The sequence below is a fragment of the Ipomoea nil genome, unplaced genomic scaffold, assembly GCF_001879475.1.
Source record: "Ipomoea nil cultivar Tokyo-kokei standard unplaced genomic scaffold, Asagao_1.1 scaffold0188, whole genome shotgun sequence".
Classification (NCBI taxonomy): Eukaryota; Viridiplantae; Streptophyta; class Magnoliopsida; order Solanales; family Convolvulaceae; genus Ipomoea; species Ipomoea nil.
Window position 1 is genome coordinate 526,394 of NW_017616616.1, and position 15,740 is coordinate 542,133.

General features: G+C 36.0%; 1 protein-coding gene across 1 annotated transcript; it reads right to left on the reverse strand.

The window, feature by feature from the left end:
* Nucleotides 1-50: 50 nt before the first annotated feature.
* LOC109180339 (DNA-directed RNA polymerase V subunit 1) lies at nucleotides 51-15,289 on the reverse strand. The gene is made up of 20 exons (XM_019329865.1): nucleotides 15,076-15,289; nucleotides 14,828-14,945; nucleotides 13,452-13,547; nucleotides 13,209-13,335; nucleotides 13,002-13,117; nucleotides 12,014-12,067; nucleotides 11,040-11,207; nucleotides 9,998-10,156; nucleotides 9,759-9,914; nucleotides 7,806-9,539; nucleotides 7,538-7,713; nucleotides 7,086-7,161; nucleotides 6,872-6,996; nucleotides 5,946-6,103; nucleotides 5,281-5,555; nucleotides 4,455-4,628; nucleotides 4,212-4,352; nucleotides 1,983-4,072; nucleotides 1,515-1,629; nucleotides 51-616 (listed from the first exon to the last, which is right to left on the reverse strand). The coding sequence occupies exons 3-20, from the start codon at nucleotides 13,530-13,532 to the stop codon at nucleotides 323-325; spliced, it is 6,219 nt and encodes a 2,072-aa protein (XP_019185410.1). The 5' UTR covers nucleotides 13,533-13,547; nucleotides 14,828-14,945; nucleotides 15,076-15,289; the 3' UTR covers nucleotides 51-322.
* Nucleotides 15,290-15,740: the final 451 nt, after the last annotated feature.

The window sequence follows — 15,740 nt, forward strand, 5'->3', positions numbered from 1 at the left end:
CAAGCAAAGACAAGTATTATACTATTTATAATCTAGTGAAAATAAATAAATAAATAATAATCATGGATCACACCTATATACTGAATTAAAGATGTCATGAACAATTAAAATGTCACAATCTTCGCACAAAAGCCTGCCAAAATGCTCGCAGGAATGTTTCAAGAGGATCATAGAAAATGGGCATTTCATCGCCCGGAGAAGATACATTTCAATCAGAATGCAGTTAACTAGAGTTAGTACAACTTAGCTTTCTACAGAGAAACTGTACAGTGAGACTATCTCAGCATTAAGCCAACTACTAGCCGAAAGGGAAAACAATTGGTTAAGGTTGTGCAGTCACAGTTTCCTCTGTGGCAGCACTAGGTTGTTTGGGTTCTTCAGTCACTGCTGCTGCTGCTGCTTCTGGGGCGCCACTCTGGTCTCGCCTCCAACCGGGACGGGGCAGTGGTGGAAGCTTTTTTACAAAGTACTTCTGGGTGAAGGCCTCACCTGTATCTGGAAACTTGTTCTTGATGAAGTTCTCCAGGCTTTTACGGTATGAAAAATCTTGTTTAGAACCATCAGTGGAGACCACATAGAAGCATCTAGTGTCCTGGAAACTACTGTGCTTGCTAATCTGTCAAGTGAATAAGTATTGATTGTTATTAGGTAGAAAAAGAGCATATATACTGAAATTAGTAACAACTAGAGCAGTGTGAGATATTTGTCAGCATTTTCTCAAAATTGTTTACACCCACCCACCTCATCTGCAGTTCAACAAATCACAATAGATCCATATTCCATTTCAATTATTATATTTAAATAATGGTTCATCAGTCTCTAAAAACCAACACTGCGTCTTGTCCTTCACTTGAAGTATTTAGCAAAATCTTTGTTTTCATGTTTTCTTCTAACTTCATTTAAATTTCATATATAGTTTTTAACCACTTTGCTCTGGTGTAAAATGATAAAAAAAAAATAAATAAATAAATAAAATAAAATAAAATTGGAAAAATTATATTAGAAAATTGAAGTTGAACAGTAAAGAAAATTTATAATGTCTAACACATTGTTATTCCCTATGTATGAATGCATTCACCTATTGACTAGATTTCATTTGTTCCCCGTCTACAAAAGGTAACATTCATGAAACTATATTAGGTAGAAAGTTATCAATAGCCTAAAACATCTAGAAAATGAACACGGCAATTAGAATCTGCAACACATCTATTACTTGTGAAACTAGATGCACTCCCTAAAATGGTACACCACTCTATGTATGATCATATCTGAGAATAACAATGTAACAGAAAAGCTATCCAAGATACTATATTCTTACTGAAAAATAGAAGCAAGAATAAAAAGCCAATTCAATGCAGTATCATCCACACCCAGACACAACAAAAAAGAAAGGTGTGATGCCATTGCATGACTAAAGCAATTCCGCAAAAGAATACACATGCCAATGAGAGTTCAAGTCAGCAAAACACATTAAAAGAACAAAGTAATATTTCAAATATAGTCCAGCAACATACCATAAGGTGATCAATTCCGGCTCCGATTTTTGAGGCCTTATCCGGGTGGTGATTGACAACATTATTAACAATATATGACTGGTCATCAGCAGATAATGGATCACCATCACTCAACCTTTAAGCCAAAAATGAAAAGATAGCAAAATAGTTAATAAAACAAGTTAGGAAATGGGATGCACATTTTATTTTCCAATTTTATCAACAAAAGAGCATCATCACATAGAGAAACATCCTACTATCCTAGTATCCAATCTTCAAAATATCAAATTTAGCAGAATTTTTTTGTATAGTTATTATAAAGCAGAATATTCACAAACATATGAAACTCTAAATGGAAATATTGCTAACCCTCAAACAACTATGTGACTAGAGATTCATAGGTGCATCCACCCCAATTAGTAAATTTCTGCATATTTAGAATACTCTTATAAACCAATTTCTGACAGTTTGAAGAGTCATGAAAGTTACCCTGACTGATGCATTATCCTTCTGATGTTTTGCATAATTGGTTCAACCTCTAGGAGAATATCTTGCTCCTCTGCAGTGAATCTATCCAGCCTCTGCCTTGTTACGGTGAATGCTACACCAGTACCGGAGTCATCAGCTGGCTTTGCAGGGCGGTTTCTTTTATTTTTCCAGTCTCCAGAACCTGAACCTGCAGAGGCCCAACCTCGTGAACTTTCATTGCCGTCTCCTCCTTTTCTCTTGCGCGGACCCCATGGAGATTGCCCATGACCCTCACTAGAACCAACCTTTGGAGAACCCCAACCATGACCCTCACTAGAACCAACCTTTGGAGAACCCCAACCATGACCCTCACTAGAACCAACCTTTGGAGAACCCCAACCACCAGCTGATTCATTCCCACGTTCATCTGCAGCAGTTGTGCAAGACCAGGTATTATGTGGGGACTCTTCCCTCAGTGCTGCAGGAGACCTAGGTACAGCAGTACCCCAGTCCCCACTACCCTTTGAAGAACCCCAACCACCAGCTACTCCAGTAGCTTCATTTAACTTTTCATCTTCAGAAACTGCAGAACCCCAGCCTCGTGAACTTTGATTGCTATCCACTTTTACAGTACTCCTCTGCACACCCCATTGAGATTGTGTATTATCACTAGCGGCAACTTTTGGAGAACCCCAACCACCAGCTGAGTCATTAGACCTTTCATTTACCACAACACCTCTGGAATTCCAGGAATTGTTCTGAGATTCTATTTTCTGTGTCGTGGGAGACCTAGGTACAACATTATCCCAACCACCACTAACACCCTTAGAGGAAGCCCAACTACTAGCCACTTCTTTCGGCTGTTCACCCAGTATGCCTTTCTTACTCCAGCTACCCTCTGTAGACCTAGGACCACTTTCACCCCAGTCCAAAGCAGATGTGCGATCACCTTGTGCTGTTTCTATGCTGACATTAGCATTTGGTGAAACCAATTTTCCATCTTCATTTCCTTTTTTCCATGCAGACCATTCCCGTCCTGACTTTTGCCCACCATCTTCTTTGGGACTTTTTCCCCAAGCAGGGGAGGAATCAGCTCGCTTATAAGCACCTCCCTTGGATTCATCAGCATTTTTCCCCCACGCTGACTGAACAATGCCTTTACTAGATTCTGGTTTATTCCAACCACTGGAGGTTGACAATTTTCCTTCAGTTGTCTGGTTCCAATCTCCAGAACTTGATGTTGTGACTTTAACATCATCTTTGACAGTTTTCCCCCATGAAGAGCATTGATCAGACTGTTTATGACTATCCCAAGGTTGATCAAGGCTTTTTCCAGATTTTTCAAAGTCTTTCCCCCAAGAAGATTGTGACCCAGACTGATCAGGGGCTTTTCCAGATTCTGAAATCTTAGAACTAGATTGGGTTGCCTTGCCCCAGGATCCAGTGGCAGGTTGGGAAAAACCATCACTATCCACTTTTTTACCCCAACCACCATGGGATCCTTCTTCAACCTTTTTACCTCCCCAGGAAGACCAGGAGTCTGATTGATCGTTACATGATTTAGATGTCGTTGGGTTTTTGTCAAACAGATCCCACCCACCGCCATCTGCACTTGATGTGTCGGTTGAAACCTTAGAAGAATTAGATTGGGTTGCATTGCCCCAGGATCCAGTAGCAGGCTGGGAGAGACCATCGCTATCCACTTTTTTACCCCAACCAGGGGATTCTTCAACTTTTTGACCACCCCAGGAAGACCAGGAGTCTGATTGATCAGCAAACGATTTAGCTGTCGTTGGGTTTTTGTCAGCCAGATCCCATCCACCACCACCTGTATTTGATGTGTTGGTTGAAACCTTATCCCAACCACCGCCACTTGATTTGCCTTCATCCACATTCTCGTTCAGATCCTCAACTCCATCTTCAAAGGTTGGTTTCATTGTGTCTGAATCCCTTTCTGGAGATAAGTACAAGTTCATATCTTCATCCTCGGGTAGCAAATCATCAATTTCTGCACCAAGACAGTCAGTACCCTTTTCTTCCTGAGCATGACTGCTTCGCATCAGTAGAAGGAAATCATATACATTCTGACCTTCCTGCTGATTTAACTCAACCTAGCAGAAGAGACATGCATCTCAGTATTGAGAGAGCATCACTAGCACAAAACTACAGACTAAAAAAAATTTTCTTCTCCAACAATGTTTTTGAGAAAACCTGAACTCTCAAAACAATAAATGAAAGAGTGGTATTTACCTTCCTTGTATCAAGAAGAATATCAAAGGAAGATCCAGTACCAACAGACACATGTTTACCCCAGGAACAAGATGCCACAACACTTGATAATGAATCAACATGGCACTTTTCAGCAGCCCTCTCAAAGCATTTCCTTGGTGTCTTAAGAAAATATCAAAACATAACATTGATTGGAACGAATTATACAAATTGATAAGTGATTCCAAAGAAGTTAAAAAGAATAATATCAGTGAGAAAACTTACAAACAAAGTGGCTTCAGCGAAAGGTATTTGGACATTCAACGAACGAGATAATGCCTTTATCCCACCAGCATTGAAGCCAACAAGACTCCCAGCACATGTCATGGTATTAGCTAATAGAAGTAGATGGTCTTTCAGAACACCTTTTGTAACCATTGTCACAGATGTTGACAGGCGCTGAAACACAAGCCAATCTATTAAGTACTTACACAACAGCCTTCAAAACAACAAAGGTATCTAGAACAACTAAAGATGACATATTTTTGAACATTAGATGATATTCTAGGTACCACAAATCTCATTTTCATTAATCAATAACCCAGGGATTAGAGATGAACAAAGCATAGAACAACTAAAGATAATTATCATTTTTCAACAGTAGAAGAGGTTACAGGTATGGCGAAACTCTTTTTCATTAATCAATAATCCACAGGTAAGAGAGTGCCAAAGACCAACCACAACATTATAGGAGGCACTAAAAGACTATAATTAATATACAGCTTCATCAGTTATTCCAAATACGAGTAACTATTTGTTGCTTCCATAAAAGGTGACTCAGACAATTGATGACATACATTTTCACAAAAAAAAAAAAAAAAAAAAAAAAAAAAACTACACAAACAAACAAAATAAGGTTATCTCCAACTTCCATCCCTTAACTACAAGTGAAATTCCACTTGTCCCCATGGAAAGGAGTGATCCTGTAGGGACTAACTAGTAACTCCTGAATTGGACAAAAACAGCCCCAAAATTGGCCAACCAGAAGTAACAAACACCATATCAGATAAGGATGCTACATAGAGAAGATAAGCCAATTCTTTTATAATACCTGAACAGCTTGCTCAAAAGCACAAGAAATCCCAAGCAACTCCTGTACTTGTTTGATAGCGTATGGTATAGAACGTTTTGTGTCAATTAGATGGATAAGAGGAAGGCATGAGTCCATGACAATCCTCCAAGCATCTCCACTTTGTTTGACGGCTTCCTTCTCAAGAGTAACTTCTACAGCCAACTCACCCTGCTGATTCTTGCTTGAGTTCCTAATCCAAGTCATTGTCTCAGGATTACTCCAGATTATACTTGCTGAAGAGACCCTATGATCACCTAGAAATTAAAGTTCACAATGTCATTTCATTCTGCAATAAGTGCACAGAGCAACCCTTTGTCTGTCTCAACGAAGAGCATCGCAGTAGAGGATACATCCAACAGGTAACAATGTTAAACGAAGTAACTTCCAAAGGAAAATCATAAGAGGTAGAGAGATACACATGACATCCAAAAGAGAATAAGTTAATATATTTAATCCTAGAAAAATGTTGTCGGTGCCTTGAATGAGAAGTAACTTATTCTCTTTTGGATGGCAACCTCATCATGAGTTAGGGGAAAAAGCAATAGCCAAATGAGAAGAGATGTAAACATCGTCAAATATAATAAACAAGAAGCAGCATAAATATAAACACCAGAAAAATAAATTAACCTATGCATATTCCATACCTTTTATAACAGTTTCCAACAGCACTGGGCAAATTGTGTCAGCAAGAAGATGAGCAGTTTGCTCTAAGTGATCATCACTTGAATCAATTGGCCAAGAGAATCTCAAACATGGCATCTCTCTTGATGTACTTTTGCCTTGGTTAAAACAACAAGACGCACTGGGAAGGAGCAGAATGTTTCAAAATGTGTAAGTGTAACTCTTAACACATTTTATACCACTAAAGAGCAAAATATAAGATAATAAAAGTAATAAGCTGAAGCAAATAAGAAGAAACCAAGGTACTTAATAATTTATTGATATTGAACATACAAATCCTTTGAATGCCAGAAAAACCTGTATCTTGTAATGAGAACACTAGGAAGGAGCAGAATTTTCAAATTTTACAAGTGTAACTCTACAACACATTACACCACTAAGGAGCAAAGTTAAAAGAGCAATATGCTGAAGCAAATAAGAAAACAAGGTATGTAATAGTTTATTGATATTGAGCACAGAAGAACAAGTATCTAGTGTCTAGCTCAAAAATTATCTCCAAATATTTCAAAAGAACCAAGAAGAAACATCATTAAGAACAAGAAGAAATGTAAGAACTTCAAAGGCTGACTTATCCCTTTCACAGTTCTGATTTTCTTTTCTTTTTTTTCAAGTATACCTTTTTTGTATGGGCGGCTTATTGAGAGTTGCCCAAAAATGATATTTCTTTGAATGGCATCATAGGTATGCTCAAGTTTGTATAGTTTAATTTGGAGGATTTGTATACTGGTTTCAGTCTGGGCAGTTCAAAAGCCACTTAAATATAAATTATATGAATGGAATTATAATTTCAGAAATTTTTAAAAGCAAAATAAAATAAAAAGTGGGGAAAATAATGGCATCACAAGTAAATATGTTCTACAAGAAGATAACACAAGTTCAAGAAAGCAACCTGACTGATAAATCAATTCTTCTGAACAAAAGACCAATTTTTTTCTTCCTCTTGAGGGAATAAAGTTTATCCTGGCATCTTTCAAGAATCTCATTGAGATCAAGACCTTGACTTTCAAGTTGTTTCTGCTAAAAACCAAAAATCCAAAAGGATGTGAAAATATCAAGCAAAACAATCCAAAACAATTGCAAAGACTAAAATAACAAGATTAAACCTTGTTCAAATGAATGTGACCAACAAGGTAAGCACCCACTCCAAGAACCTCATATGTAGTTTGTTGTATTCCATATCTGTAAGAAAGAAGCATCAATATTTTCTTTTAGATGATAAAAGTTTAATGCATTGAATCCCCTTTCAGGAGGCTTATCTTTGTATACCATAGAACTCAAAAAACAACACACACACACACACACACACACACACATACACAAAAACAGCATCACATGTATCATGACAGGAAAACTAAAGATAATAATAAAAATTAAATGACCATCTCAATACAAGATTTGAAGACCATTGAGCAACAAGCAACACTAAATTAAGCAAGATACTTTGAAAATATGAAATAATAATAATAATAATAACATTAATAACTAACAAGAAATTTTCAAAAAAAAAAAAAAAAAAAAAAAAAAAACTAACAAGAAAATGATATAAGAAGCATACTCTATCAAGAATTCAACAGCAGCATCCTTCAAACAAACTTTTCTCAAATGATTATTCACTTGGTAGGCTGCTCTTTCTCGGCAATACTTCCTTCCACATCCACAATCATTTAGATAGAGTATTACACGGCGATCAGATAGATCATTCTTGAAACTGGCTCCACAAAGCAGAATTTCCTGAGGTGTAGAAAAGCAGGTATACATATGACAACATATTTTAATAAGAAAAGAGGACAGTACTCAAACCATCAGATGTCCTAAGAGAATACCTTCATCATTTCCCACGAGGAATTACTGCTTGGAGATGAATCAAGTACTGCCTTGTATGCGGGATTTGACATAGCAGTTGCAGCCAATACTCCAACAGGCTCACCAGCACCAAATTCACTCTGAAACTTGCTTTCATTGTTAACCCCATATTCAAACTGAATAATGGAATTACTACATACATTTCTCACAGTCCCGTCATAACAAATAACAACATCTCGGAGGATTGCCATCAGATTCTTGAACAATGTTCCAGGTTCAGTCAGGCCTCTTGTTGAACGGACAATCACTTCCCTACTGGATATTGAGTGAACCATCTCCTGATATGGATCCAAACCATTAAAGAGGCAGCTGCTCACCACGCCATATTCCTCGGAAGGATAATGACCAGCAGAAGGATACTTGTTTCGGAATAGCAAAGTCATGTCCTTTACAAGTGTCTTGGAGTAGAATTTCCCTCGGTCTGACATTTGCAACCCCAAAAAGCCAATTTGTTGAACAACCTTGTTAAGAGCAGACTCACTCTTAGGGTCAATTAAATGGCCAATAGCTGATGAATGTAGAGCAAAAGCTGTGACTGGGGTTTTTTCAACCCTCAGGAGACGCTCCAATTGCAGCTCCACATATTCATTGTAAGATGACCTCAAGTTATTCAACAACTTTGCTTCACCCTGAATGCTTCTCTGGATTTTCTCTCTAGCAGCTTTGGCAATGAAAAAGTCCCCAAGACCAATACTAAAGCCTTCTTTAAACAGATATTCCATCAAAAGAGGCTGCAATGCATTAAAGAACTGTATAACCTCCTTTGGACCCTTTGAAAAATAAATTGAAGAAACAATATCATTGAGGATTGATGACACAGTCTCCTTGCTATAGTCAATTGTTAACACCTCACTTTTGTTAATAGTATATCTATCTCCTAAACAGTCAAAGCACTTAGGTAAAGCAGTCTCCAAAATCTGAAAGGTGGTCCAATGAGGGACAGAAATATGTGACTTTACAAGTGCAGGCTTAGGTAAAGTACTTGGGAGAAACATGGCCAGTTGTTGGGCACAAGCTTTACTGAAGAAGTAATTTTCAAACATTAGTTTGAATGCCAACAAAGAGTCACAGCCCATCTGCAAATTGAAATTACCAGTATGTGAACTCAACAGTTGTTTCTCTACAGAGAAGAGCTCCAAAACCTCTGCTTTGGCAGCTAGAGACTGGGGATAAAACAGATGTATGCAATCACCATCAAAGTCAGCACTTAGGGGCCCACAAATGAGCGGATTGATCTTGACTGTGTGATCATCATGTACATATACTGATAAAGCTTGCAAGGAATGCTTATGTGTAGTTGGTGGCCTATTGATAAACACAATATCCCCATCCATAATTCTCCTGTGAATAAGCTGGCCAGGCCTCAAAAAGGTGTGCGATGTGGATCCTTCACTCAGAGAATATGAGGATGATCCATCCTTGTAGGTCAAGCACAATTTTTCATCAACTAACTTCTGCAGGTATGCCACATTGTGCAGACTAACTCTTTCTTCAAAAGTGATTCTTTGGGCAACCTCAAATGGTAATCCAATTTCATCCACCCCCTTAAAAGGATCACCAGTAATCACACTACGAGAAGAAAATCCAGATCCCTTTCTAATAAATAATGTTTTCATCTTCTCGAGCCAAGCCTTGGTAGTTGTGTCATTTGATTCTTTCCCAACTCCATAACGTTTATCCACATCACGAGATGCCTAATAAACAAAATTTATGGAGGTAAAATATAAACACAGTTGTTGAATAGAAGCAGATAATTGATATGTAAACCCTAAGTTATAAAAGCATCATATTTAAGTGATAATTGATTTATTGCACATAAATATGCAACAAATCAAATAATGGAATTATAGGTTAAGAGATAAGGCACTCAATCAGCATATTCAAGAGACAGATGCAAAAGTAAAGCAGAATACCTTTCCTGTCCCCCTAAACTCAAGATACTGTGCAACTGCTAGCTGTAAATCATTTGCTTCCACTTCATGAGACTCAAAGTTTGGAGTCCCAGACCTTGAACTTTTAATGTTCTCTATTTGTTTTAGGACTTTTCTTAGCATTGTAATTGAATGATCCTAATCACAGACATATAATGGACAATTAATAGCAAGCAAATAACAAGACTCAAGATTAAATCAGGACTAGAGAAATGCCTTACTGATGACATAATGTTCATCCCATCAGAAATGTCAGGCACAGACAGACAGTTTGGTGGAACAGGCAAGAATTCCAGGATATAACCAGCTTGTGGATAATATCCCTTAGCTGAAAGCTTTCTTCTGGTGTCTTCAGGTATTCTTTTTAGTATTTCCATTGCCTGCGGGGAAAAAAATAGGCAAGTACAATTAGATTAGAAGCAAACAATAAAATCAAGATGATGGTAAGTCATATCACAACAAGAAGTTTCAAGCACCAGAGTCTTCTAACGTGCTTTATTCTACACTGTAAAACTAAAAACATATTCAAAAGCACAACAACAGGATGCCTCCTGTATACAGAAACTTAACAAGAAAACAGAAGGCCAATTCATTATTTGAGTTCATCCACATTAATAAGATAGGTGATACAAATCAGTGAAATCACTCTTGAACCAAACATTAGAACCACATAATGATTTTTTTTATAAGTATTCGCACTCTAATAAGTTAATAAGAAATACCAATTGTTTTTATAACTATTCAAGGCCGAAGAAAGCTACTCACATAGAACAACACATTCCATAAAGATGGCCAGAAGGGGCAGCCAGGCGACTTCGATCAACATGTTGTCATCATAGATATGAGTTCCATACAAGTCAGCTGGAATACTAAGTGGAATCTACCTATTTGTTATATTCTAAATGAATAAAGTATCAAACAATATATTATATCTACTTGAATTCTAGGAAACACTATACTTTTCTATGATATCAATTTAATCCACCTGCATCAAAGTATTCCAAAATCTTCACCATTTACTTTTCTATAGAATAACATTACTACTCTCATACTCCAAAGTTTTCTACATTCAAAACGATCAAGGGGAAGATTAAATTATTATCCATCATAAATGGCATAAGGTGTCTGCTACCATAAATTAATTAATATCAACATAAAAGCAATTAAAGCAAAAGAAGTCATATTTATTAAAATAAAAAAAAATTATTTAAAAAAAAAAAGATTTTTTTTTTTAAAACGTGATTGGTGTTTGAGAAGCCAGACCTCAAGAGGAAGCAACCGACGAGAATAGCCATCACCATAGCGATATCCATATCTCTCCAAGAAGCTCCAAAAGCCATCATCAAGTGTTGCATTCTTTGGTAACTTCAACTCTAAGTAACAAGCACCATCAGAATTTTTAACTTCATTTACTGATATTTGTGAAACTTCCTGTAGCAAAATACCACAATGAGGTTATTATGCTATGAATCATACTGCTCATGTTAAACTTACCACTTCACCTCAAACTTTTTATCAAGAATATGTAATTGAAGTAAACAAAAAATAAATAATAAATCAAATTTAAAAAATAAAAATAAAAAATAAAAAGGAGAGAAAGAGAATTCAATGCTATAGATTTTTCCAAATATGAACGAGAAAGATCTACAGCAAATTTTTAATGCATTTAAGCATTGAAGATGCTATATGTATGTGAAAAATAAATCCCAAACAAACTTGGAACTGTGGAATGCAAAGGCATTTTCATCATGAAAAAGACAATGAAATCCCTAAATTTGGATTCTCACAAACCCACATCCCAAATAATTCCCAGGGCTCCCAGCACAAAGACAGGTCATCCACATATTAGAAATTTCCTGGAATGAAAGTACAATGCTTACTACATTCATGGTAATTAGTCTAGTATTTCAACGTATGCACCAATACAAAGAAGCTTATTTATCCACTACTTCAAATTCTTATGCAGACAAGTTATAATTAATCTAAGGAAGGTATTGACCACTGTTGAAAATTAGAGTAAAACACCAGGAATTTAAAAACGTAACTTTATTCCTTGAAAACAGATGAGAAAACATAACATCAAACAAGCAGAGTAGCAGGCAATGAAAATTTTACATAAATCCATATCAACATAGAAAATATAGATGAGCAAAGAATTAGGATTTAGGAGTAGTTAATAGATAGGAAGTAAACTGAAAAATGGCATTCTTCAGAAATAGGGAGAGTGAATTGTTAACCTCACAACATGAGGACAGCATCCTTTCAAGAACACCAATATGCTTGACCTGAAACTAAAAACATCAGCAGAGAAAGTTAGAACACAAAGATAGTGCCACCCAGCAGCAAATGCAAATTTCACTGACACAAATGCTCAAATTTACAAATGTTGAAGCTCAAACATCACCAGCTTCTTACAGTGACATATATCTTGGAAGGAGAGAAGAAAAAATGAATATCAGAAACAAGATCAATGCAATTAATGCAAGTTACATGTCACATGTATCATGTATGATCCTCAGTAGTTAAAACAAACGCATAAACATTAATAAAAACAGGAAGGCCTTTTCTAATGTTTTAAAACTTCAAGCACAAAAGATGATGTTCATTAAGAGGTGGTATAAAGATAGTGCCACCCAAGCAGCAAATGCAAATTTCACCAACACCAATTGCTCAAATTTACAGATGTTGAAGTTCAAACATCATCAGCTCCTTGCAGTGACAGATATCTTGGAGGGAGAGGAGAAAATAAATATCAGAAACACAACCGATGCAATTAATGCAAGTTACATGTCACATGGATGATACCTCAGTGGTTACAACATATATATAAACATTAATAAAAACTGGAAGGCCTTTTTCAATGCTTTAAAGCTTCAAGCACAAAAGATTACATTCATTAAAGGTGGTATAAGGTATAAACCAGACATCACTCAATGTAATACATATATTTGAAGCATTCACATGGATCAGAGATCAAATGGATGCTCATCCTCACAATAAATCCAAGAATAGATATTAAAATAACAGCATTAGTACTTAAATGCTATTGAGTTTCGGTATAAACCAAGAGTAATAGAACATAGAGAAAGTCAAAAGAACACACTGTTTGGATTCATGGAATACATGAACTAAAAAATAACAAGCAATTTATGCAGAGTCTTGACACAAAGAACAACTTCTTACTATGAGCAAGCAAGAGATGGAGACAATTGTTAGATAAAATACCTTCCTGTTTTTTAATTTCAGGCACTTTAAGCACAATAAGCTCAACATCCGCTTTAATTCACTAACATGGTCAGGGTGATAAATAGGTATTGGCAATTCGATGTAGCCAAAATGACCTGAAATGTCAGCACAAGAAATTAAAAGCCTATCAGCTATCATGATAAAGTAATACATCAAAAAGGGTATGAAGAAGAGACTCTTGCTTACCTTCACATTGCCCTGGCTCAGCAGTACCACAAGATTCACATTTTCCTGCCTCAAGCGGAAGCCCAAGAAAAGGATTTAAGAGCTGACTGGGATGATTTATGGGGAACTCATTTATAGAGGACTTGACCTGGGCAAAATCCACAGCGTATTGAATTACTTTTCAAGTCAAGGACTAACTTGAATAATTTTTGTAAAACTTACAGATGTAGGAGCATTATATTATAATGCAGATACACTACTTACAATTTCTTGCTTAGTAGCTAAGCCAAATCTAATACCCTTTATCGTCCCAGGCAATATTTCGAATGATGTACCCTCTTCCATTTCGATTCACCAAAGCTGAAAAAAACAAAAAAAAAAAAAAACAAAAAAAAACAAAAACAAAAACAAAAACAAAAAAGGAATAAAATATTACAACTGTGAACAAATCAACTAATCTGGAAATACAAAAGCAAATAAAATGCAAAGGAAATGCCCTCTTCAACAAAGTCACATTTTGTAATTAAAGGAAATGCCCTAAATAAAATGCAAAGGCAGACAAAAAGAACAAAATGATGCCATTCCAACTCATAGTATTAATCTTGTTTATGTGTTTTAGGATCTATGGTTCCAGAATTTCCAGTTAAAAAATTTGTTCAAACAGAACCATACACAATTAATCTGCATTCCTCATTTCCCAAATCCATGCAACACTAGACGATAATGGGATAAGAATATTGCAATAACATCCATGCAGCTTAATAGCTTACTCCTAACCTCACATTTTCAATTTCCCAAACATTTTCTCAGAAATAAGAAATGTTACCTTTTTAGCAAAATAATTTAATACCAAAGGCACAAGTAAAGCCTAAACACTGATGTGTTTTGAACTTTTTTTAAATCTAAAACTGTATATTACCTAATGAAAGCAACAACTGAAGGGACAGAAACTAATCACATCACACAATCACATAATAAGCTTAAAAGCACACCTATAATCACATGACATAATAAGCTAAAATGAACAAGTGATTTTGAAGTTAATTGCCATAATTATGTAAAACCCTTTGCTTTAAATTTTATCATCAGTGCTGATTTTTTTTGGCATGCAACTTTTAAAATTGCATGCATTGCATATCTGTTTGCAATTAGATATCCTGGACTGAGTATCTTCACTTTGGGTCAATATATACAAGCTTTTCTTATTCTTGTTGTTTTTTCTTTTTTCTTTTCTTTTTTTTTTTCATTTTTCAATTTGTTGACTAAAACAGTTTACAATAAAAATAGGGCATGCCTGTGAGCAGTGGCCCTAAACTGACATTAACCATGACCAACAAAAAACATCTGCAAACAAGTACCAAATCTCAAAGGGCACATATGTTTCAAATATATAATAACAATAACAAGAACAACAATAACACGGTTAAAACCTGTTCTAAAATGAAGGATGAAGTGAATAAACACACGCACATTAACAGTTCTAGTAAAATTCATCTCAATAAAAGCAGAGAAAACACAGATGACAAGCAGCTATTCCCGATCATTTCTCTTTAGCACGATTTCCGAGCTAAACAAACATACAGCGTTGACCAAAACACAAAAGGAGAAACAACATTGAAAAAATCCCGACCAAAACTCACATGCAGAGGAACCAAACCCCCGAACCGAACCACAGAACCACCACGCCAAAAACCCTAGTTCCAACTTCAGAACAAACGAAACAAATTACACAATGAACCGCACAAATCAACACCGCTCCTGCAATAGGGTCAAATGGAAGTTAAAAAAACCAAAAAAACGGCAAAAAGGAAAACCGACAAAAAGGCAGTGAAATAAAATCCTGCGAAATGTAAAATAAACAAATGAACAAATAAACAGGAATTCGTACGAGTGAGGGTTTAGAGCAAGTGAGAGAAATGGGGAGAGCTGTACAGAACCAGAAATGGCGGAACCGCGGCGGAAAGAGGCGAGAAGAAAAGTATGCTTTGAGGAGACCGGAAGCTCAGAAGAGCGGAAATTCTTCAGAGCTTTGCGAGAGTGAGTAGGAGAGAGTGTGAGAGTTTTTATATTTATTTTTTTTCTTTTTGGGCACTTTCGTTGCTCTGAGACATACAGTTGGAGACTTGGAGCGTTGCGTTGGACGAGGTGCGGGCTGTGAGTGTGGGATCTTTGGTTGCACTTTAGGGCAAATTTTACTCACAAAAAGTGTATCGTTTTAATTATATTTCAGTTTTATTTGATAACTAGTATTTTTATGCGCGATGCGTAAAAAATAGGTGCTCAATATTAATATATTATATTAAAATTTTAAATTTATTTAAATTTTAGATATTTAAATTATTCTAAATAATAATAATAATAATAATGTAAATCATTTTTATAACGGTATGAGTATGTTTGTCCAAAATATTTTAATGTACAACCTTTATAGCATAATGTACAAAAAAAAAACTTAACGAAAAAAATGGACATAAATCAGGAATATAACTTTTATTCACACTTATTATATTTTTAGATATTCTTCCAAAAGATTGAACCCCAACCTTAAGAGGC

Coding starts and splice junctions, on each gene's coding strand:
- LOC109180339 (XM_019329865.1), bottom strand. CDS start 13,532: ATGGAAGAGGGTACATCATTCGAAATATTGCCTGGGACGATAAAGGGT. Junction 11,208..12,013: donor TGCTGTCCTCATGTTGTGAG/GTTAACAATTCA, acceptor ATTTTGCTACAG/GAAGTTTCACAAATATCAGT. Junction 4,073..4,211: donor TTCTTCTTGATACAAGGAAG/GTAAATACCACT, acceptor CTCTTCTGCTAG/GTTGAGTTAAATCAGCAGGA.